At 39.3% G+C, this 26093-nt stretch overlaps 2 protein-coding genes across 4 annotated transcripts in view; one reads left to right on the forward strand and one right to left on the reverse strand.

Annotated features, from left to right (window-relative positions):
• RASSF6 (Ras association domain family member 6) overlaps window positions 1-26093 on the reverse strand; it is a 91243-nt gene that overhangs the window by 36058 nt on the left and 29092 nt on the right. The gene's annotated exons all lie outside the window — the stretch shown is intronic.
• Window positions 12869-14124, forward strand: LOC104361930 (interleukin-8). Its single transcript, XM_033007944.2, has 3 exons — window positions 12869-12932; window positions 13111-13246; window positions 14037-14124. The coding sequence occupies exons 1-3, from the start codon at window positions 12869-12871 to the stop codon at window positions 14122-14124; spliced, it is 288 nt and encodes a 95-aa protein (XP_032863835.1).

Genomic DNA, 26093 nt, shown 5'->3' on the forward strand with positions numbered 1-26093 from the left:
TTAAAAAATAGGAAAATGGGATGTTTGCTGGTGCTAGAATCTTCCAACCCACTGTAAGCCCTGCACCAAAGGCTCTAACACGCTGATAAGACTGCAAGTGCTGCTAGAAACCCTGTATATGCACACTCTGCCATTCCTGACTTTTGTAATTGTATGCTGTCTGCTTGATTTATGTTGAAAGAGAGGATCTAATGCATCTCGCTTACGGAGACAAATGATTATTCTGAACCCACTACTGAGCTACATCAGGAATCTAGGCTGAATGGTGGTCGGATCAGAAGCATTCTGGCTTAGCAGAAATGTTAAAATTCTGATTGCTGCTCCAAGGCAAGAAGCTGCCCTGCTGTCCTGACAGAGGGACCGCCACAGCTCTTTCAAAATGACGGTGTCCTTGCTTGCATGCCATTAGTGCAGGAACGACTTCTTACACAGGGCTCCCAGGATGACACTGTGCAACACAATGAGATTGCAATATGACGCGGGTATGATCTGATTGTCTTGCTGGAACTCATTACCAAGTTCCTGCCGCCAAGTAGAAGAATGACATGAAAATAACCTTTGGATGTCCCCACAATGAATGATTCATTTTGAAATGAGCGATGGCTAGTACATGGCCTTGAGGACAGGGCCCTGAAAACCAGCAAAGATGCAGTGTATCAGCATTGCCTTTTGCAGATAAACAGCACAGGGAGACATATTTGTGAAAGATACAAAGCACATCTGAGAGCAACTCACCTTAGGCAACAACTGCTCTTCTGCCTCCCGCCTGCTTGTTCTCCCTTTATACCACAGCAGTCACATGCCAGACAGCGTTTCAGCTGTAAAGCTGTATTTGTAATAGTAGATGTAAACTAGAACAAATAACAGTATTGTCTGACTGCCTCCTGAACAGCACTGCGTACCCAATACCTTCACTGGCTGCTGCTGAGGTTAAGGGATTCAGCATATTATTAGAGATATCCAACACTTCCTTCATTCACACCCACTGCTGCTAGCAGGAAAAGCCAACATGACTGAACTTGCCATGAAATGAAGTGACCTGTCTGTCAGTAACACTTAATAAAGACAGCTTTCATTCTGTGATAAAAATGTCATTATGTCTTCTAATTCCATTCTGTCGTGCGATTTAATTTAATGGTGCCTTAGTTCTTTAAGGCTAATTCTTCAGATATTATCTGAATAATTGGTGCTAATACTTCAGATGTTATCTGCTAGCTAATACAGCATGTCTGGTACTTCATACTACGGATTACAGTAAATAATTTTCTAGGCTATGTTCTTACAACTAAGGATGTGGTTTGAGACACACAGCTTTGGGGAAGTCAGCATAAGAAGATCCTATGCCTTCCTCAGCCCTGGCCTCTTGTTTCCACCTCTGCACTGCAGCTTTTGCGCTGTCTCCTGAATTATTTCACTAGCACTATCCTAAAGCCAGAGTATAAAATGGGACCCCCTCAAAGAAATAAGAAAGAATCACCCTAAAAATAAAATGAACAGCACTGCAGTGAAAAAAAAAAAAATGTCTGTAATGATGATCACCTCAGAAATCTCAGCCCATTCCCATTCCTAGATCTCAAAATAAATCCCAAACGTCCTCCACTGAAACTCTGATTTGACTGCATATTAATGAGAACTACTATTCCTTTCTGGATTAATCTGTCCAAAACCTAGTAAAACAGCACAATAACTACTGATTATTGGGAAATATCTTTCATTCAGAGAAGAAATAAGGAGAGGCCAATAAAGGACGTCTCCAAGGAAGTTGCCATGGTGCAACACAACTGGCCTTAATGTTTTGTCTCACCAATAAAATGTAATTTTTAACATCTTCAGAAGGGAAGAAAATAATTTGTTGTCTGAACTTGTGCCACCTGGTGTATACTTCTTACTGTCAACAAATCATGTAAGTACTCAAAAAATGTGTATGAAACCCAAACTTTTTTGCTCTTATGCCTTCTGCTAAAGACACATGCTTTTCATCTGGAATTTCTTTTGGTAGTTGATTATCATAATGTTTGGCATTTCCTTTCAGACTGGGTTGTGAAAAGACTGGGACATACACTGGCTTATATGGAATTACAAGCATTCCTTTCAGAATTTACAGTGGTGAGTTTAAGACATGAGACACAATTTTTAATTAGCAATTTTGTAAACAAGTATCACAAAACACCAATAAAAAAAGTACATGATGGAAAGTACTACTGTAATAGAAAGCTCTGGACAGGATTTTCTTGTCTATCATGGCAGGAGTGTTTACACCAGAGCAACATAAAATACATCAGCTTTTTCATTCCGAATGTGTTTCAGTAGACAGTGCTTCAAAAGCCAATGATAAACTGAGCTCTATCTTGAAACTGGGCATAAAAGACTAAAAATTCCAATGAGACTGCACAACTATACTCCAGAACTCATTTTTCCCTTCCTGTCCAATTCTATACCTTGAAACTCAAGCCCTATTATAATAGCAAAGGCAATGAGTAATCTATAAAAAAGCAATCTATAGCTATTCCCTTTCCCACACTTCTATAGCATACTTCAAAAACTCATGCGAAAGGTGAACGGAGTGACGTTCAAGTCAACAAGTGCACATCCTGCTCATTTTGCAACATTAGCTGGAAGGAAATTGTTTTCAAATTCTGGTTTAGTAACCATTCCCTGATCAAAAATACTGTTACATCTCCCTCACTAAAGGATAAAACAAGTCCTTATGAACTAATAATTGCACAGTATTCTACAAATAGCCACCACTTGTACAGAATGAGATAAAGCACCCCCTGTCACTGCTCCTTGTACAAAGAATGACATAAATTTCTTATCTGCAATAATTTCCCAAATGACTTCCATCTCACAGAGAAAAGCATTTAAAAACTCCAGTAGCAGAGCTGAGGTGCAGTGCAGCTACAGGAGCTTTGCACTTCCACATGTGTAACTTAAATCTTTCACCAAAGATGGCTCCAAGTTAACTCAATTGTACATAAGAATATACTTACTCAGGCTAGACAATCAAATGCTTTTAACATGGCATTTGGTAATTATTCTTTAAGGTACTGTTGCCTGAAAATTGTTTATGTCCCACCTGTATTAGCTTGCTAGACCTTCCATGCTCATGGACACTTTTGTCACTTCTGAAACACTCATCACGCTCCACCTGCGATCAGTACCAAATTTGTAGTCAACACAAAAGTAATGATAAAGCTCATGTACTGCAGGAGGAGTGTTAGAGCAGCCATGTTAATGTGCTATGAGATCTTATATGATACAAGGTTGGATATGAGGTTCAAACTGTATGCCATACTTTGCCAAACTGTCACCACCTAACTGCTTTGCCAGGATTCATGAACCACCCATTGTTACAGGTGACACCGAGTCACAGAGTCTGGTTCTGGCAAAAACCTGACTACGATTTTTGTCATGGTGATCCTTGACAGTCTGAGAAATGTCACTCTCCTGTTACCACACCAAAATGATTAGGTTATTAGCATAAATCATACTGGGTGAAACTGTGGCTGCAGAACCTTCACTGGTAGAGTTTGGCATCCTGAAAGGAGGGGGCAAGGCAAAAAATGGGATCACAGCTGTGGACTTTTGGAGAGTAGACTTGGGGCTCTTCAGGGCTCTGCTCAAAAGAATCCTATGGGAGACCATCCCGGAGAGCAGAGGGGTCCAGGAGCATGGGTTGATTTTCAAGTATCACCTCCCTGCCAAGCTCAAGAGTAGTCCAGGCCAGCAAGCAGGAAATCAAAGGCAGCAGGAGGCCTGCATGGATGAACAAGGAGCTCCTGACAAAGCTCTAACATAAAAAGGAAGCATACGGAGGTTGTGAAGTCTCCATCCTTAGATATATTCAAAATCCAACTTGACAAGGTCATGAGCAACCTGCTCGAGTTGACCCCACTTTGAATGGGCAGGATGCGAGTGTGTGTGTGCATGCGTATGTGTTTGTATGAGCGTGGACTGAGTGTTCTCCACAGGGCTCTTTCAACCTTATTCTTTCATGTCTTTCTGTGAAACTGTGACTCTACATCTCTCTCAGGAAGAGGTAATGATGTCTGGTTAGATGATACCTGCAGTGCCATTGGACATCAGTGTTTCCAACCCAGAGTGTTCATGTAATGATTTGTTGAGGAGGTTGTCTGAAATAGGGAGTGAGAAATCTCTGAAGTCAGACATAGGACATTTGAATCCAAATAAACCTGAAAGATAGCTTTGGAGGATATAGGGAAGTAGGGACCTTTTTCAAAAAAAAAAAAAATAAATAAAGCCTACAGACAGTCTAAAGGCTATATTTTTGAGGTGGCAGACAGTGAACCTCAAAGTAACACGGTTTTGTTCATGTCAGCTTCAGAGAAAGGGAAAACATTTGTAGTGGTGGCGATGGATTTGATGCTAGTACCAGAAAAAGATGAACTGTGGAAGTTTTCGCTCTCAGGACTGTGTTACAAATCAGGCAGTGAATGGTGAGCTTACTATGTTGCTCCACTTATTTCCTACCTACTCTCTAAGGTTTGCTTCATCAGACCTCCTGAGTAGTGGGAAGGTCAGAGTTGCTTTTAGATCATCTCAGATTCCTAGGAAAGACACACTAAGCATGAAGGAGAAAAAAATTGTCTCAAAGTATCTCAAGACCTTTAAGACTGGCAAATCCTTTGGCGAAACACAACTTGGCCAAATGCCTCAAGTAGAACAGTAAAACTAGAATACCTAAGGACAAGCTTTTCAGGAAAGAACCTTTTAAACCTCATCAAAGACAAAAAGTAGATGCAAACATAAAGTCTAATCAAGAAGAAGGGGTCCTTGGTGTCTTGCATTTCTCATTTACTCTCTGACAGTCTATGAGAAAATCTTCTGGAGGACATCTTACTACCCAAGGAGTTTTTGTCCTCTAAAACTGCAGAAATCATGGAGATTTTGTAGAAACAATAGATATCTTTTCTGAAGAACATGTGTGATTGACAAGATGAACCTTATGAAAGACTGTCAGGCAGTGTGCAGTCATACATTCCACTTCAGAAATCAAAATGATTGAAGACATGCTGGAATCAAAGCTTATAATGACTCTTAACGGTTCCCAAGCTCTCCAGGGGTTATTACACTGAAGAAGAATGGGGAAGGGATATTGTTTTGTGTGGGTGGTTAAACATTTGGCTCAGTGACTACCCCAGTGCATGCCTTATGCTCATAATGAATGGTTTCCTGGTTAACTGAACTGGGATTGGACACCTTAACAGGTTGGGCTTAACAAAGACGTGTTGGCAGACCTTCAGGAAAAAAGTGCTGGGAAAAATCAAACTCCTTGCTGTAGGTTTATATCCTGGATCTACATTAAAGATTCAGACATTTGGGTTTGGCATCAGCCGCTAATGGTCTGTGTCAACATAGCTCTTTATGCTAAACTGAAGTGTGTAAATTCCTATATTCTAATTACATTACTTTTTATAAAAGTAAATTTGCTCTGGGCTGAAAGTAAGAGAAACAGTGATACATAAGAGTAATTTTCACATCTTACACTGAATCCCAATGACAGATACTTTTCTTACAAGAAATAGGAGAAGATGCCTTTTATTCAAAGAGAATCCAAGCCCAGAAAGGACAAACATTGAAGCATAATAGTGAAGAGAGGGTAGGGTGGGAATGGAAGGAGATTAGGGCTTTCAGAAGTTCAAGACACACTTTAGGAATTGCTAAAGGTATATAACCACTTGCAATTCTAACCGTGACAGTTCAAGCTCGCTCAGATCTTGGTTGATGGTGGTTTGGTAAACATGAGACCCACAGTCATACTGTACACAGATCAGTCATACATAGATAGGATCTACCTCAGATTAAGAAGATCAATCCGGGTAGGAAGTATTTAGGTCAGATTGCAAATTACTACTTTCAACTGTCAAGTCACTTTTTTCTGAATAAAGAGTAGCTTCATCACTTTCCCCGAAGCTCTAGAGTGAATTAAAAATGCACTAGAAACTTAGTATATGATGAGATATGATTCAGTGTATAACTACCAAGATGGTTAGACATAGGTCTACACTGCTAAACAATGGTATTTCTAATTTCAAGTTCAAAAAATCTGAGAAACTTCACACACACATAGAGTTGCTTTCCAAAAGTGCTATAATACAGCAGGCAATCTATGGAGGCTTAAAAAAAATATTAAATCTGTCTTCATATCACTGGGCCTTTAAAAATCTGGAGAGCTACTTGTGAGTGCTTGGGAAAAAGCAAGGTGCAAATTCACAAACTCTCCCTGTCACACAAATATTCTGGTTTGCTATTACATATCTATGAGGAGTGGGAGAAGAAAAACAGGGCGTACCTAATGCATTTGTTTGACCTGCTGCTGACTTTTGATCAGTGTTACAAAATCCATTGGAGGTAAAGGAAGTTTTCCATAGCAGGAAATGCCAAGAAATCAGAATAATGTAAATTATCCCCTGGGGTTTTCAATTTGATACAGAAACAAAATTATGACATGAAATGAAGGAAAGAAGAGGGAAAGGCAATGACAGGAGACATGAGTTTTGTTCCCCTGAAAACCATTACCTTCTAGCACAGTGTTACCAATCAGAAAAAGTATATGCTGGAGGTGCTGCCTTTGCTCTTTTTTCTAGAGGAGCAGGACTGGGTGGGAAGAGACAGGACCCTGGGTCTGTTCCCATCTCAGCTGACCTTCTTGCCTTCTGCCGGGTGTCTGTAACAACTGCAGGAGGAAGTGGAATACCCAGGTGCAACTGCAATGCAAATCCTCATTTGTACCTATTAATAGGGGAAACCAATCTCTTCTACAGCACATATTCAAAATCAACATACCACAGAGCAGAACAAACACAAATTGTTCAACTGCAAAATTAAGTACCATGCACTCAGAAGGGCAAATACTTAACCTGTAAATAAACCAGCAGAAATGAATTCCCAGTGAAGTTACCTGCTTGGAGTCTGCCAATATTTCTGCAGTGTCCAACAAGCAGGACTGCAGATTCCTTAGGATGTGTTTATTCCATTCTGGCCTCCAGTTTCACACTTACTCAGGAGCATTTTCCTTCAGCTCTAGTGTCAGAGGTCTTCGTTTAAGGATCTAAAAACTCTGTCTTGGTTTCATGTGATGTAAACGTACATACAGTCTGCTCAATGACGATCAGTTCCCTGAGGAGCCAGCTTCCCACACAACAGGGATGGGCCCTTGTGCATGAAATGTAGACTGCAGTTCCATTCCTCTCCAAGTTCTTCTGTCTCTCAGGCACAGGCAAGAATCATACATGTAATCCCACTGATTTTTCATCCATACAGCTGAAACTTCAGAAATAAAAAATGCCTTGGTAATATACATACAGGAATTTGAAGCCCATGCACTCTCTTCTGTCTCCTAGTAGCTGTTGTGCTTTGCATCATCTCACTGCCTGAGTTCAGGACTCTGTTCTCTGCAGATTCAGATCCAGTGTTGAAGTGTGACTCCATTGATTTTAATGTGTTCCTCATTTACACCAGTGGGTGGATGATTACAATTGCAATACCCATGTAGCACAGGGTTGTTAATTCTGCTTTGCTTTGCAATAGGCTTGAAAATGCAGTAGATTTGGAAAAACTGTAATTCTTTTCTCTTCCCCTCTCAAGTAGATAAAGGCTACCTAGAAAACAAGACTTCTAGTTTTGGCACAGCTGAGGGGACAGAAACTCGCAAAGGGGATGCCAGGGAGTAAGGGAGGGAGTGTGAGCAAGTGCTACTCCTAAGTATCTTCTCCGGTCCTTTCCTTATTCTCAACAACTGTTTCTGCTCAGTCCTGGAAGTCTTGGCCTTGTCACATTAAATAAAATATTTGCTTGAGTAAGTCTTTGGTTCGTGTATTGTAATTGGTTTTCAATTACTTACGATGATTAATGAAAAATTTATTTATTTAATATGAAAGACAAGACATGGTGATACCAGCTGAAATACTGGAAAGTCCCTCAGTAATCCTAATGCTTTTTTTTTTTTCTTAAAAATGCAACTAATGTAACTAAACCACAGTGGTCACCTTTTCTTCGAAAAAGCTGCTGCATGTTGAGTAGCATGAACATCCTGATAATGCTTCAGGCAGCATCCTGTCCATTTTCTTTCTTTTTCTTTTTTTTTTTTTTTTTCCCAATACTACTTCCCTTTCTGGGGATGACTTCATTTCCTATGCAGTTACTACATACATGGGGAAAACCCAGGAACATACAAAGGCAGATATTTTCCATCAAACCCAATCAGTAAACGGCTTTTGATTGTATTGTGAATCGGTGAAAGGGCACGGAAAGGAAGGACTGCAATTTTGGATTCCTTCAGACTGCTGAAACCTGTGAATAAAGTTCTAAGTCAACCGTAAATGTCCTGCTTGAAGCTTAGGGACTCCACTGAGGCAATGCTCAACATCGCCATTAATGAGTTGTAGAAGTCCAGCTGCAAGGGTGGAGTATTAAATGCATAGCACTAGGATCCAGAACAGCTAGCAAGATGAACAAAGGTAAATTAAGCCAGCTAACAGAAAATTCAGGAGAGAGAGAAAGAAGTGATAGCAATCATTCTAGATGTGTTATATAATTGCATGTCGCTGGAGCATTGGCTTGTGCTGAAGGGAGATGCACGTGCCAGGTCCACTTGAGAAAGAACTCAGAGGTGCTTCTCCTGCCTCTAAACCAGAGATTTCATCAGCAGTGCAGGTGGAAAAAAACATTCATTGACATAGGTGTTGCAACTGTACTTCTCTGCAGCAAGAATCACAGGCTGCACGGAAAATACAGGAATAGGGATCATCATCTCCTGTGCTGGGAGGAAGTAGCACTGTGGTACAGCAGAGGTTTGCCTCTCATCCTTGTTCTCAGAAGACTTTGTGCAACTTTATGACTAATTAATATTCCTTTGTAAAAGCACTCGCACAGTGACCTTTGTACACCTTCTCAGTAGAGGCCTGATTGAGAAAATACACTTCACTCCATGCCCAACACTTCTACAAACAAATGGATGTAATTTCCATTCTTGTTAGTGGTGGTAAGTATCAAGCACAAACAGCTTCAGGGAGAGGGGCAGAGACAACCACACAAATTTCAGTGAGCCTTTTTCTGAGAAGAAGGGCTCATCAAAATAAGTTAGGCTTTCAGAATACATATTAACTAAACAAAAGAGAACAAATATTTTTGTAGAGGGCTGACCCAGACACTGCTGAAACTCATCAAGAAGGTAGGCACTAAACATGCATCTCATGGTTGCACTGCTATTTACAGTCATTTATTCCATATCTTTCATTTAAAACTCATTCAGTGTGACAGTTGGTAAACTTAAAATCTTGGAGTTTTTGCTGCTGTCTAATTGAGAAATAGTTTAAGAAATAGTTAGGGGGCAAAAACATATCCTTATGGTATTTGTAACTGTAAGTCAGTCCCACTTTTTGGCCCTCCCAAGTCAGTCAAGTTGCCTCAGGTAAGGTTCACAGTACACAGACTGTCTCACTGCCAAAATACAGATGACACTAAAGACCCAGACTGCCAGACAAAGACGCAAAAAAGTTGAGAAATCTTCCCTTTTCAGATCAAAAGTATGAATAGATTTTGCACAAAAGATCACAGAAGTATAGGACTACCCTTTCCTGCTGAAGCTAAAATTCTTTTAAAAAAAAAAGGCAACAAGAGTTGTCACATTCACTGACTCCGCTGCTCATCTATTTCTAAATGATCTTTTACATTTTTGGATCTAAAATTCCAGGCACAAGGTAGGATTGCTAAAGATACTGGTGAACAATCATTGAGGGAAATGAGGACAGAGAAGTGCAAGGAGTTCCCTAGGGGAAAAAAGTCCCCCACTGCTCATGGGAGCATAAGGAAATATAAAGTTGCAGGTGATCCACTAGTCAGGGAAAGTTGGGAAGAAGCGTACAGAAAATGATCTGAGAAACTTCATTTTTTTCACTTGGGTACCTCAAGCTCTCTCTTGCCCTTTGTGTGCCATAGCATAACATATGAGGAAGCCTTGATTAGTGGAATTAGTGAGTTTTATGTCTGTGGTAGCACCTACAGATTGATTGGAACTAATCTAGCACATACCAGTTCACCATGTGATTTGGACAGGGACTTCTGTACCACACACTAATGTCAACAGTTGGACACAGGATAGTCTGCATTCCTGTGTGTCATATATTGCTGATAAGCCCATCGTTCCTCAGAAATCTTATTGCTTGGTAGGTGTTAAGGCTCTCTTATGCCAAGAAAATCAAAGCTGCTCAAAAACTGTATTTATGATGCTCATGACAAAAAAGTGTTTATTCAGCTGCAGACTACTAGATATTATTTACAATACTCATAATTAAGGCCTAGGCATTATTCTCTTCAGTCAGAGACTGTAAGCATTAGATATTCAGTAGCTTTTCAGTCACCTGCCTCATGTCTCCAGAACCAGGTCCTTGTAAATAAACTGAAACAGCAGCTCTTCGCTTTGCCCAAATCATAAGAGTTTACAATAAAACATGTGATCTTTTCATTTATGGTTCATCTTTTTTGACTTCTCTCTGTAACCACAAAAGGAATTTTATCTTTGTTGACTGTGGGTTTTTTGCAGGCCAAGTCTTCCGCGCACTACCTCTGAAATTACAATCAAAACACAGGCTCCAGAACTCTACTCAGCTGTTCTCATTGCTTCATATCAAGATCTGTTATACTGTAATCATTATGTCATCTATGATAGATATAAGACACCTAAGCACTTCCTTTATATCTGAGTAGTAATGTACAAGAGCCACAAACACCTGTCTGTATCAAGAAAGCTGAAATAATGCTTCCTTGAAACACAACAGGCAGTAGGTTTTACACAAAGAAGACAAAGAATAACACCTTCATTGCATATACAGTACAGAAGCAATAATTTTGTCTTTGAGTTAATGAAAATCTTTACCAAAATTAAACATGAAGAACAGTTTCTTGGGTTTTTTTGGAAAAGAGGTCTACCCTCCTCAGGCGATGCAATTCATAATTCTATTTTATTCCTGCATGCAGGCCAGAAGACATTTCCATTGATACTCTAGTTTGTATTTCTGTAAACAGTTTGCTCTGCATAGAAATAGCGTCTTAGTGGGAAAGGAAGAGTCCAGAGATAGGAATGAACAACCCATTCTATGTTGCTCTCAGGCAAAAGGACAACATTTTGTAAAAAGAGATCAACCTGGAGATGTGATAAAGGTCTGCAGAATTATAAAGAAGGTGGAGATCAGGGATAAGGTTCAATATCTACTTCTTGTTTTCCCACGAAAGAATCAGGAGGCAGCAAATGAAACCAGGCTCAGAGTGGGTGACTACTAGGGATAAGTCAAACACACTTGGTCTTTTCTTAACACATTCCTAGACATCTGCTGATGGCTAAGGCTGAAGAGAGGATACTCCCTAGGCAAACCTCTGGTTTGACACAGAAGGGCTGTAATTAAGTGCTTATGTGCTCATGTTAGCTAATCCAGCTATGCTCACTGCAAGGTGAAAATTTACAGGAAAAACAGGTGCTTAATTCCATATCTACACATTTTATTAGGCTGCTATTCAGATGTTATCCTCTAAGGCTTTTTATAAACTTAATTGTGTAAAACTAAAGACATTGATATATACAGTAATATTAAGTGGAATTCATTATGACATACATAAATCTCGGTGTCCTTCATGATGAGTCAGAGAACAATAAACCTATATTCATTCATATCTGGTCCTATGCTTTGTTCCTTTGACTGTCTCCATTACCCGACAGAAGAACAGTAATGGGATTCCTTAATGTTTAACACAAAAAAATATTTTATTTTCTATTTTCTATTTTTAATAAAAATGATTGTACATCTCCGACTTTATCTGAATAATCCTTCTTCATGATCCCATCTTTTGCTTTCATTTTATCATAATCAGAAGGAATCTTCTCTTTACAGGGTCAAATTTAAATTTGAAAAAGTGCCTCAATTTATTTCAGAAGCAGAATCCTGCAGCACCTTTTAGAATCTTCCTCTGCACAAATTCAAAGCAGCAAACAGCTAGGAGGTTTTGGCTTCAGAAGAAGGAGTCATCCTCAAATCAAAAATCCACCTGATTAGGCAGAGCAATTCATCATATCATAATAATATATTCTGTATGTTCTCAATAGTATGACAAAGTCAGTCTGGATTCTGTCACTTACTTCACTGATTCTGCGTTTTAATGTATCAAAAAGTACTGTAAGTATTTCTGCAGAAGTTAGCATATAAAGAAAGATTTTTTTAAATGTAATTGCATATAAGGACAAGGCGAGCTCATTAAAATCCAGTTCTAGTACCTATCATTTCTACAAAGTATTAGCTCCTACTTCTATCATGTCTTAAAATAAAAAAAAACAAAAACAAAAACAAAAAAAAAGCAACAAAACCAAAGCCCGAAGACACACAGATGGAAAATTCACAGATCAAATGTGTTCCACCAGAAGTGTAAAGTCACCGAGAGTAACTTAATAATAACAGCAGAAGTACAAAGTTACAGAAGAAAATAATCACAAGAGAGAGTATTATAAAACCCCTGTAGATTCCACAAAGCTATATACAGGGCAATTTTGTACATATTCTATGTTTTTATATTTCTTTAATTAAGAAGGTGTTTTCTGTTAGTGAAAAGCAATTTGATGGTCATCTAGGGAAAGGGGCTTACCCACTCCTCTGTGACTCACTTCACAGTAGCATGTTACAGGTTAGGAGTTTCCACTGGTATGACCCACACGTGACACTGGAATGCCCATGGGAGGCCAGGGTGGTATATAAACACATCAGGTCCCAAAGCACAGGCACTGGCCATCCCTGGGGCTGCCGGAGCTCACCTCAGCACAGAACCAGACCCTGGTGATACAAGGAAGGAACACTTGTGCATCATGATGGGCAAGGCTCTGGCTGCTGTCTTGACTCTTCTCCTGATCTCAGCAGTTGGAACAGAAGGTAAGGAAATCCTTTCTAAAGCTCTCCTAACTAATTGCTAGTGTAAATGCTGATGGGGCAGATACTATGCTGTCTTACAAGTGCAGCAAATAACCCTACTAATACTGTAAGCAAAAAGAACACATTGTGCTTCCTGAGGAAATAGTGAAAGCCTTTTTGTTTTCTTGCTGTTTTACAGGTAAGGCCCTGCCACGCTCAGCGATCGAACTGCGGTGCCAGTGCATAGGCACCCATTCCAAGTTCATCCATCCCAAGTTAATTCACAACGTGAACCTCATCCCCAGCGGACCTCACTGCAAGAACGTTGAAGTCATGTAAGTGCTTTTGCAAAATCCTCTCGATTACTTAACAAGAAGGAAACAGATTTTACATTAAGGATGATGTAAGTGTTCTCTGAAAGATGTAATGGGTCAGCAGATGTGGCTATTCAGAATGCAGAACAGCAGTGCTCCTCACTCTTACAAACAATATGCTACGTGTTATAAATTGTGTGGTGTTTTTGCCAATATCTACTTTTTAAATGTCACATGAAATATGTTGACCTAAACTTGCAGTCATCTGACATCAAATAACTTTCTGAAACTCTGAATTCCACCAGCATATGAGAAGATAATTAAATGCACAGAGCCATGCTAGCAAGTGATCAAAACATGAATTTTAATGGCTAGGTCAAAAAAATTAACACACTTCTACTAAGCCAATCAAAAAACTACCATTAGCATACAAAAAATATAATCCAGTCACAAGTCCAGAACGTTTACCGTAACAAAATTCCTATGGACTGGGCAGTACAAGTTCTGAATCAAGATGGAAAGATTTAGCCCTTCAGTTAAACATCATCACAATTACAAAGCAAGCTGGGGGAAAAAAAGAAGCAATTTTGAAAAGAGTGTCCTGCAAATGATTGAATGCATTCAAACAAACCGATATGAAAAGATATGAAACCGTTTTTCAATAACCATTTTTGTTAGGCTACAGCCTCAACTGATACAACTTAAAGGAGTGCATGTCAGTGGAGACCTAGGATGATGTTATGAAAGAAACGGGAAATTGCCTTGGAATTCACTAAGTAGATCTTTTCCCCTCCTTTCTTCTCTGCTTCAGAGCTACCCTGACAGATGGCAGAGAAGTGTGCCTGGAGCCCACTGCTCCCTGGGTGAAGCTGATCATCAAGGCAATTCTGGACAAGTGAGTCATTTCTACTCAATGAGCAGAGCTTATCGAAAATCAGTATTTTAAATGAGCTAGCAAACATGTACAGTGTAAAGTGCTCAGAGATTCTGTCTCCTCAGGCAGTTACTACCATTTGTGTTCACTGACTGGGACAAGCACTGTGATTACTCTGAGCTTTAATTATAGCATTAGGTTCAACCCTTTACAGTGCCACACACCCCATGTGAATGTTACCCATACCTCTTGTAAGGCACAAGCATGTTGAAAACCTGTAGCTCAAGTGCTTGGGAAATTCAGGCATTAACTGACTGGTTTTCTCTTGCTTGCAGCGGTAGAGAGAAACAATCAGTTTTGAAAAACTAATGGCATTTAGATGAGTTGGGGGAAAAAAAATCAGGCCCAAGAGGTGTCAAGTAAAGCATCAAATTGTGGAAGCCCACAGTTACTGGGTACTTGTGGAAAGGTCAGAATCTACCAGCGTTCCCTATCAGTAACAGCTTTTAGGGGGCTTGCACACAGAAGCATAAACCCTTCGTGGTGGATTTCACCTGATTCCAGCAAGTGGTACCTGTCCCATGGCCAAGTTCTAATCGTCTCCTTTTTCATTTTCTTTGTTTCTAGGGCAAATGCCAAACCTGAGACAGTGTCCTAAGATGAAGAAGAATAGTGTCCTAACTCTTCCAGGAAGGCAAAATGGGAGAGACTCTCATCCAGCTTCTGTCAGCTTACCTCCTCCTGCCTCCTACATTCATACTTCTAACAGCATCTAGAGAGTATGGATTCCCTGTTTCTGTAGTTAGTTGACAACAGTACTTTAAGTCTTTTAAAGAGGTCTCACTCTGTAGGACAGAAACCATTGACACCAGAAAAAGCTGGCAGAAAAATGGCTTGTGGAAGGAGATGGAGACAATTCTGGAGTAATTTTTGCTAAACACAGCTGGATCTGTGCACTCTCAGCAGAGCTTTCACTAAATGACACCTTCCCTTTTTGCTAACAGTTTAGGGAAAGACCAATGGCTTCTTCTCTCCAGGAAACCATGGATAGGTAGCATCAACTGTGCCTAGGTCACTGCCACTCAGAGGGGGCTCCTGACTGGAAGAGGGGAGCTTGCAAAATCAGGAAGCCAAAATTCCTAGAAATCAATTTTTATCTCATCATTTTCAAGATATTATTTATCATGATTTACTGTTGCAAAGGTATAAACATGTTTTAATGCCATCTTTTGGTTACAAAAAAGCACTTTATTTATATTATTTATTTATTTATTCACGTTTACTTTTGAATAAGAATGTAGTTGGTCTTCAACATATATTTATTTATTTATTTATTTATTTATTTATTTATTTATTTAGCTATTTATTTATTTATTTATTTATGGAAAATAATTATTTATCTAATAAATGCTTGCTGAAATGTTTTCACTTCAATATTGTGTGTTATTAATTTCCTTATTGAAATACAGAACTGAAAAAGAGGATGCATTTCTTTTCATTTTGTATCACGTAACGGGTACCCAGAAGGCCAAGTGGTAGCTGAGTTGGGGGGCAGCTAATTACAACAGCAAATTCTTGCCTCTGGTGAGTGTAGATGGTTTCCAATAGGAGGAATTTAAAAAATTATCTACTTTCTTCCTCTTTTCTTGCCAGACTCAGTGTTTTTCAAGGTCTGAGTGATAAAATTCACAGACGGAAAATAATGAACAAATAATGGTTAGTCACAGAAATTCCAAGGCCCTAGCAGTAGTGGTGCTCAGACAGCATGTCAGCTGAGAATCTGACACTGAACAACGTTTTTCAATAACTTCAATAACTTCAGTTAGTGGGGAAATTAAGGAATTCACCAGGCAGCCTCCCTAATTCCAGTGAGGAGGGAGGACTACATCAGAAGAAATCCCAAGAAATAGAGCTCCAATTGTACAGCCACACATGTGGCTGTGACACAGCAGTTAACAGAGGAATGGTTGGAATACAAAGCAGCAAACACTTCAGAAAATGGGAAAGCTGAGCAAATGTTTTGATATTTATTTTGCTTCAGTCTTTTCCAATAACGAGCCCCTCCATATTCTGCACAAACAGCTCATATTTACTCATGATGCAAGATAAAAAGGGAATTTCTGGTATTGTTTGAGCAAGCTCTTGTGCAAGATAACAACTATTCCAACCACACTTTGCTCCTTAGCCCTGCCCCTGCCCCTGTCCCCCAGCACTGCATTACACAGCCTGCTAGACCTCATCCTCAGAACAGAAAGGAGACAAAGTTGCTCAGAGGGACAGGTTTTGTTCAGACTTGGCTTACAACACTAAGCCTTCCCATTTTCAGAGTGATTTTTAAAAGTCGGCATCTTTCAGAGACCGAATTTGGAGATAAGCACGTCAGAAATACCAGCCAATAATCGGAGAGGTGGGGAAGAACCACTCTGTACGTATGCCCATAAAAGTATGCATGTATCCTAAAGGACTGGCACCAGTTTCAGTGCTATACAGGTATTTACAGTAAGCACATAACCTTTGCCACCAGCAAAATCCCAGTCAAGTTACTGGGAGCTGAATCATGGCCAAGGAAAGGTTCTTCTCATAAACTCTTCTGTCCAAAATGTCAGCAATTGCTGTGCTTCCAGGACCCCAGGCAGGTCATCTGCACAGCATCTGAACTGTACCCATTCTTTCTCGTTAGGTTCTTGCTCATTAGTGACACATGATTCAGAGGCTGACTAGAAATGGTAAAATATTGCAGTTCTGTTCTGTGTGCACTCAGAGGATATTTTTCTTAGGAGCACAACAACAAGCCTGCCGCTTCCAAAAACATGTTTCAGTGCTCTCAGATGATGCTAAGAGAATCACTGCAGCTCTTATGACTTGATGACTACCTTTGTCAAACGTGGCCTGTTCTTCTGTGCTGTTTCTGCTTTGCTAATACTGTCTCTCCAAAGCTGAACTTAGGATCCATGAAATTACTAATTCTCCTGGCAAAATATTTATACGTTGAGACACTTAACAATTAAACCAGGTACAAACTAGTTAACAATGCTAGCTAACATATCCAAAGTGTTGTCTTGCTCCCCAGTGAGCAAAAGACAGACACTATGTATGTCCAGGATAAACTACCATCTCCCCTACGTACAATATCAAGTCTCTCATTTGGCAGGCTCCTTCTTTTCAAAAACCAATCGCTTTCTTAATTGTTGTAAAGTACTGAAATTCACACGGACAACATATTTTATTGGATCAGAATTTGGTCCAGTTTCTTTCCTTGAGACCACCTTTTTCTCACTTCATAAAAATAAGAATATCCAATGCCCCAATACAGACTCTAGAAATGGACTCCTGAGGAATACTCACAAGATTTCACTTGATGACATGTTTATCTGCCGGTTTAAACACCTATGATTATTCTAGATGCATGAGGCTAGAAAGAAAAACAAGTAACTTCCTAAGTGCTTATTTTAATCAGGTGCTATGACATCTCTTATTATCACATACTTTCCCTTTTCATATTCTGAACAAATGAAACTTTCAGAAGACCTTAAGTGATTTAGGTGACAATGCCTCAGTCATTTTAAGCCCATTATTTCCTGTTCAATGACTAAAGAAGCTTTTCAGTACAGAATTAAGCATCTAAATCTCTTTATCCAAACTGAAAATGACAAAATCCTTTCAGAGAACAAGAGAAACTAGTTATGTCTTGCCTTCATAAGACAGTGACTAAATAACTTCAGTAGAGTCGTATCAAAACATAGTCTATAAGATTGGGGTGAAAAGTTCCCATAATTATGTTGGGTAAAAGTTTTTGCACAAGGCATTTAAACTCAATGCGAAGAGCTGAACAGAAATTCTATATTCAGAGAAGGGGAAAAAAAAGTCTTTCTTTTTGCTTAGGGGGGTATGTCTGGTAATGCTGTATTGATTTCCAAGTGCTAGCTCAGCACTGTTGGTTAAAATTAATTTTCCATGAAGAAGTGCAAACAGAAAGTGATGGATAATAAACACAATTTAAAGAAGTAATTTAAAATATACACCAGCATAATTGTAAAGTGCCACTGAACAGACTGCAGAAAGATTTGGGTTTCTTATGCAACACTCTTACATATTAGGAAACGTGCATATTAGAACCCCTGTGTTGTGCTGGAGCACACTTGTTCAGCCTTTGGGCTGCTGGAAGTGCTTACCAACATAAAACCTGACATGAAATAGAACCAGAGCATGATGTCTCTCAAGAAAACTTCCACACAGCAATGGCTGGCAAAGCTGTTGCTCTTGCTTTGGTTCTCTATCTGGTCTTAATGACAGAGTAAGATAATGATTTCTTAAAACTCACAGAAGCAGTGAATAAATATACATATGAAAATGCAAGTGAGCTTATGCTATGTTAATTCTGACTTTTTGCAAGATATCAAAAGTAAAAAGTAACTTTTGCATTTGAATCTGTTAGGATGTGGTGGCTGTTTCTGGGGGTAAAATATGCTTCTGTCAGAAAATTAGTTTATTCCTATGCCATAATATAGCCTAGATTTTAAGAAATGTTTGAATTAAGACAGGACCTTTTTTTCTAAATGTATCCATACATCTTTTCTTTTCCAAATTACAACATTCTCCTATTTGTACTTCTATTCTTGGTAGACAGGTTGAAGATCGTGCTTCCTCAAAGCAAGAATTATGCAATTTGCAGAAAAGAATAACGAATATGAGCAGGTGATCAAAGCAGAAGGTAGTAAACAATATGTGGACATAGTTAATGACATTAAACCTACTTTGCCCAAGTGATGCAGTTTAGGTGTATAATCTGGCCAGGCATAAACCAACTATGAAAACATCTAAGTATTTTCACTTAGAGATACAAGTTTAACTTTAAATGCATCTGCATACCAGCAGCTCTAAAAACGTAACTCCTGCTGTTGTGCAGATGCAATTAAGTTTATCTCAAAGTCTTTATCAAATCAGGGTGTCTGAGTAACAAGAATAAGGCTGACAGAAGGGAACACTCTTTGCTTCATAGGACCAAGTAATGACATTGTTCATTTACCTAGACATAACTTATCTTTGTTCTGCAGGTAAGGCCCTGGCAAAGACAGAGGGAAAAGGCTTCCAATGCCTGTGCACAAGCGCTCATTCCAAGTTTATCCCTCCAAAGGCTATTCAGAATGTGAGACTAAGCCAAAGAGGACTCCGCTGAAAAAATGTGGAAATCATATGAGCACTTTTGCAAAATACCATCTTGCAATGGTATGGTAGGTAGTGACTTGGCATTTCGCACCCTCGGTACTTTGGTGGGTGCAATTATATGTCCCTCGTAAAGCCTCATAGACACTAAAGATAAGGTACTAGGCCTTCTATCCAAAGGAATGCACTAATTTCCTGCCAATGTAACAAGCCATTTCCAGACAGTATTTTAAAAAGTCTCCCTATGCTAATATCTTAATTATGACCAACAGTAGAGGAGAGAGTTAGATCCCTGTAACACATTTGGGGCACGATGAATAATTGAGACAATGAAGACTCAATCAAAGATACAATCTTGATCCCATTGACATGAATTCAAACAATTTCCACTAACTTGGTCTGCATGTGACAAAGTTTGAAATACCACGAGTTATTCCCTATGTCAAAATTGCATATTGAGCTTTTTCCCATGTGATGAGTACAGGACTTAAATTGTAAAATCCATGTGAGTACGAAGTGAAAGATATGGTAAGATTTATTTAAAATCATATCAGGAACTATCCACATGAATTGGATCAATGTATTCATGTAAAAGGAAGGCAGATTTCAGGTTTTTATGCTTTCACTATGGTTTCATAAGCAAATAATAACTGTACGATCATACCCTCTGAGCAGCATTGCATGTCATACAGTTCTATTTCACTAGTAATTGGTAATTTCAGCCAGGTTTGATTAAAAAAAAAAGTTTCCAAGATAATTAAGCTTCTGAAAGATCTGCTAAGCTATGGCCAGATAGAGAACAGAAACCAAATAACTAATTAAGAAGATCGCATCATAAGTGCCTATATTGACATAATTAATTAAAAAAACCAAAACTAAACCCAAAACTTAAATGCCGGGCTATAGAAAAAGTGTAAGAAAATAATTTTTATCTAGTTGTCTCAGAAATACTAGCTGGAAAAAACCCAAAAATTTTAAAAGCCAGAAGTTTGTACCATGTCCTCCAGTTACTTAACTGACAAATAGCTAAGATAAATTTCAAAACATTTGGAGAGTGGGAGGCATCCACCTAGTCTTAACTTCTTTCTTCCTTTCTTGGCAGAGCTATGCTGAAAGGTGGCAGACAAGTGTGTTTGGAACCCACTGCTCCCTGGGTCTGACTCATTGTAAAAGCTATTCTGTCCAGGTAAGTTTTTTTTGTAACAAAACCAGCTACAGTTAAAAGCTATTTTCAGAAGGCAGATTTTATTTTCTTGGCATGAAAATGTTCACCCTCTTCAGGCATTAATAATTCTTTCCAACAGTTCTCTCTAAGTGTTTATTCCTAAATGCCTAAAGATTAAAAGAGTTTCCTAGCTTTGATACCTTCCCTGTGTATTAAACCACCCAAAAGACCACAGGTGTGATGCACCTAAGCATCTCCTGAGAGACGGCACAATCTGGGTGCATGTTTGACACTTCAAAAAATCAATCTCTAAAAGACTCACTTCATCTTTCTGGGTATAATAAAGAGGTATAGTTGACATTTCTAAGTTTATTAGCTTTCACTGATGTAAATGGGGACAACTGGGTCCCTACATCGCACCATTCGGATGTAGGTATATGGAAGTCCTTTCTGTTGGAGCACTGTAAACACTGAATTTTTTTGTCTTTGCACATATGTCAGTTGATTGATACAGTAAAAATAGGTCATTAACAACTTGTGAGCAGCTGTTGCTCTCCCTGTAGCTTGTATTAATGGTAATTGTTTAATTATTAAATATCTGAATTAACTTTACACTTCATCTAATTACAGGGCCAGAGACAACATTGAGTCACCAATCAAAGAAAAATCAAGGAAAAATATACCTTGGAGTTTTTCAATTATATGAAAGGAGAGGAAACACTTGCTGATGAGAATGGCAAGGAACAGACCTCCCCTTCTGCTACATTACATTTGATTTATTTTTTTTTCCCTGACACAGTTGCTGATTCTACTTATTTCCTTTGCTGTGTCTATCTCTAAAACTCTATCTGTGATGGATCAAGGAGTGCGAAGTTAATGAATGTGTTTTAGTGCTGTAAGGACAAGAATAAACAAGAGGAAATTATTTACCCCTAAATGCTCTTAGTGAAAGTAGAAATAGAAAGGATACAGTTAGTAAACACATTAATAAGCATATAATAAGGAAGAGTCTGCCTAGCTTTGAATGAAGTCTTCTTTCATTCACTTGTTACATTTCTTTGAAGGTGACAACAAGCCTATGGACATGGAAAGTCCAACAAGTATAGTGAAACTGTCTTTCTGAAATCCTTTCACAACCCTCACCAAACATTAGAAATAATGGGGCTAAGAAAGAACTCTTGGAAATGGATACATAACAGGTGAATACATAGAAATGAAGGGCAGAATGAAAAGGTGAGCTTTTTTTGGTGAAGGGACATCACCCATGGATTCCTACACCAGCTTCTGCGGGGTCCTATTTGGTTTGGCTTATCCACAAGTGGTCTGGGAAGGTCATTTTCTAGGAGCTGAAGTATTTTGATGGTACTGAAAGAAGGGTAGTAAAGACTAGGCTCAACTATGACGAAACTAGGACCTTAGGAGACTCACTGAGTATGCAGTAAACTACCAGCTGAAACTCATTGCAGGAAGTAGCAAAAAAGGTTGACATAGGAGGAAAAAGTGACAGAGCTTATATAAAAATGAGGCAGTCTAGGCTGACCATTAGCACACAGGAGAGAAATCTTGGGATTATGTTCAACTGTACGATAGGAATAGTCGATCAGGGCACTTCAGAACCAGACCAAAAAAACCCAGAAATCCAACCCACCCAAACATGTTAGGAGTTAGTAGTGCGTGCATAAGAACTAACTGCTGTGTAACTGCATGATTTACCCACATGCAGAGAACTGTGCTGCCCCTGGCTCCCATCTTCAGGAAGACACATTAGAGAAGGGAAAGGTTGAAGCTAATGCAACAAAGGTGGACAAATGCTCCATACAAGAAGCAATGAAGCAAACCAGATCTTTCATTCAAAAGTGAGATACCTCTGGGTGGCCATGAGAGAAGTGAATTGACACCCATTTCTCCACGTAAGAACCATCTTTGAGAAAGTGGCAGAGATCCTCCACCAGCTGCTCCTGACATCGATCGTTCCTTCCCACTGCTGCCTCCCCAAGTTTTGCTAAGCAGTAATATTTGACCTGCCCAGCAGCTTGAGATCCAATGGATTAGCAAGTTGATATGTTACAGCTTTTATGCAAAGCAGATCTCATTTATAATACTAAATGGTATATATTTATTCAAGATTCAGGTGTTTACATTTTGCACTTCTTTCACAGGCAGGCTCTCCACCTATGTTCACATGAATGCTGCAGAGAAACTCTCCGTGTCTATGCACACCCTGCTGCGACTGCGCTGCCCAGAGGTGTGCAGGCTAACATGTGCCAAGCTGTACTGCCTGTTAGTTGACCAGACCATGACATGACAGCAACTGACATCTTAAGAGTCAGAGATGAATGCATGACATACATTACGTCTACTGACCACTTCTAATATAATCAGAAGTTCTCAGCACAACCTTCTTCAAAATTACCATGTGTTTCCTCCTGACACTTCCATATCGTGTTTTCACAGTCAGAAAATGCTTCCTGCCAAACTCATGAAAGGGAAATGCAACTAAAGCAATAAATGCAGCCTTCACAGAGAAGGTAAAACCCCAGCTTCTGGTCCCCAACAATTCTCTAGATGGACTTAGAATCTCCCCTGTTAATACCAGGTAGATTGAATTTCTTTTAAATATTAATATTTGTTAATATTTTATGTTAATATAATTAATATTAATGCATAGTTTTCAAATATTACTAGATACCTTATATAGTCAATAACTTTTCATATTGAATTGGATCAAACAAAACATTTCATTTGACCCCCATCAATTTTTTAACTGTAAGCTACAATACAGAATTTACTGTTTTCAAGCAGAGATGAAACATGTATCTTCAGTAAATATGCAGTCACATAAATACATACTTATACTATTGTATTTATAAATACATAAATTAAATCAGCTGAAAAGCTGACCTGCTATTTTGTAATTCCAGAGGGATTCAGGAAAGTCCCACACTTGCTGTGATCTGACTACACATAACCATCTACATTTAGATACTTAAGTTCAAAAAAAAATCACAAACTGACCTAAGCTTTTCTCTTTTCTTTGCTAACACTTCCTCATACAGCAACTCAAAAACCAGATGTTCAGGAGACATTCTGCTTTTTACGTATCTGCTCCCAATGTTTTGCCTCACTTCCACAAGTGTTTGCACAACGTAGTGCTCAGTCTCTAAGCAGCGGAAGCAATCATTTCGCAGCCTCTGTATTTGTCCTTTCTGCTCTCTGTGGGTCAAGTGGAATGGCAGGTGAATGCCAAGCCCTTTATGGGGAAAAGGAGGTGCTTCCAGAAGACAGAGTGGGATTTTTTTCCCTGGGGAACAAGAGGACCTGGTAGAGAGGACACACAGGAGACGGTTGACAGAGTTCACCTTGCACAGGTTGAACCCTTGTTCCAGAGAAAGCTTTGTCTCCTAAGCCTTTGGGATCTTGTGTGCACACCTTCTCAAGTGAGAGGTTTGAGTTTGTCTAAAACAAGATGGATTCTTAATTTTCTTAGAGAGAGTAAATTCATCAGCCCAGAGGCTGGAGCATTCCTCTGGAACTGGGGCAACTCAAAACAGTAAGGGACAGCTCTCCCCCATCCCTCATGATGGTCTTGGTCACCAGAGTATACATGAATCCCCCTCACTGTGTCCCTTGTATTTGGGTGTCCTTTGCTACATGTAGACTCTAAAAATCCCAGTCAAGATCCCAAAATACTCCCTTTTGACCTTTGTGTTCATTAGACAAGGCAATGACTCATGAAATAGAAAAAACACCAGTTTCCATCCTGCAACACAGAGAACGCATCCTATACCCTGCCTTAAAACACAGTCAAGGGAGGTATTTACTTCCCTTTTCAGCAGTCTTTCAGTAATTGGACTATTGTGTAACTGTCTTGTTCATTACAAGCGTGACTTTAACAGGGTTAAGCACGGAAGGTCTCTGCTTGCGGTGGTATCAGCTCCCTCAGTGATGCTATCCTTCGAACGGAGCAGGAATTCCATCTGCACAAGTCATCTCCGATGGCTGGCAGGAGCACACACGATGCCAGAATCAGATAATGGATTTGGAGTTCCCGCAGGCAGGGACTGGGATGAGAATCTGGGCAAAGTATTGAAGAATGTAGGGAAAACCTGGGCAAAGCACAGCACTCCCAGGAACACAGGTTAGGAGTGCCTGGCCTTTGGGCTTAATCTCATGTCTCAACCTTTTTATGAGAGTACTGTCTGTATTACACTCCCTTTCACATAGTCCTGATGAAACTGTGTCACATCAGAGAAAAAGAAGAGGTGGAGGAGATGCTTTAGCTCTCAGAAAACATAGTGGATTTTTATTTCATTACAAACATCCTGCTCTTTTAGACAGATACTCTCAGCTCAGGGGCAGGGTTAATCATATAGGTGGAGTAGGCTCTTGCCTTCACTTCTGACCTGGGGATTTCTGCAAATCGGTTACTGCCACACTCAGGAAATAGCTGAGTCTAGAGGGAAGGAGGACAAGCGGTCATTGGTTTTACTTGGGGATTTGAGGGGGAATTTCCTTTTTTTTCCTCAGACATTAATGACAGTTCAGCACACACTAAAAATAGACACAGAAGCTGCAAATAGTAACCAAGAAAAGTGAGATTCCTAATGGAATTTTTATTACCCTGTATGTGTGCATGTATATGTAGAGACACAGAGAGAGAGAGAACTCAAAAGAAAAGAATCAGCAAAACCTCATTCCAAGTAAACTGGTTAAAGCTCCAACATCTACAATCTGATGCCAGTGAAACCACCTTGTTAATTTAACATAACATAAACAACATAATACAATGTAAACAATAAAACATGACTTTTAGTACCTGATACCTCTCATTTTTCACACCTTCAGAACACTAAATGTTTTTTTCAGTAAAGCTCTCTCAGACATATGACTAAGGAAAAGAACCATGAGGAGTCAGAATCGGTGTATTTTGTTGAGTCAGTACTCAGTAAGAGGGAGGAGAGACAAACTTGGTGATATCTTTTCTTGGGCCATCTGTCAGAGTGATAGGTCACAGATGAATTTTCATCACAAAGTTCTTTTTATCACGTAAACTAATGACATATGATACACAGTAAACCATAATAAATTATGGGCAAACTATTAAATTATTACTATAAATAAATTATAATGCATTACATGCTAAAGGTAATTGAGCTTTTATGAACTGCTCAAAGCTGGACAGAAGTACCTCTATGAATCCACAGATCACAGAAACATGAAGCTTTGAGGATGGAGATGACAAGCAGCAAAAGTCACGTGGTCAAAAGGATGTTTTTACAGCACCGAAACAGAATAACGTCTCCTAATCACATGCACTATAGATATGTTAAAAAACCAAATCCTCATTTAAGCAACAGATCAGCGTTTGAGCCCAAGTCTTCACTTGAAATTTTGTCCCTTGCAAGGTAATATCTCTATCAGCCACAGCAAATAAACACCCAGCATTTATGCAGCAAGGCTCTTAACACAGAAATCTCTATAGTAATGCCATAATACTTAATGTTATTTCCTTTTGCTGAGCCCTAGGGTTATGGTCACTGAAAAAGATTACAGAAATGACTTACTAAAAACACCTAGACTTAAAAAGGAAACAAAAGCAGTTTTTTTCAGCAGGTCATGTTATTTTGTTTGCATACAAAAATTCCTCTGTTTATCATTCGTTTACA

This window comes from Tyto alba, unplaced genomic scaffold (genome assembly GCF_018691265.1).
Source record: "Tyto alba isolate M040663 unplaced genomic scaffold, T.alba_DEE_v4.0 Super-Scaffold_23, whole genome shotgun sequence".
Lineage (NCBI taxonomy): Eukaryota > Metazoa > Chordata > Aves > Strigiformes > Tytonidae > Tyto > Tyto alba.

Bases quoted from the DNA above. Each gene is read 5' to 3' on its own strand.
- LOC104361930 (XM_033007944.2), top strand. From the start codon at position 12,869: ATGATGGGCAAGGCTCTGGCTGCTGTCTTGACTCTTCTCCTGATCTCA. The intron at 12,933-13,110 runs GTAAGGAAATCC...GCTGTTTTACAG, and splicing joins CTCAGCAGTTGGAACAGAAG to GTAAGGCCCTGCCACGCTCA. The intron at 13,247-14,036 runs GTAAGTGCTTTT...TCTCTGCTTCAG, and splicing joins TGCAAGAACGTTGAAGTCAT to AGCTACCCTGACAGATGGCA.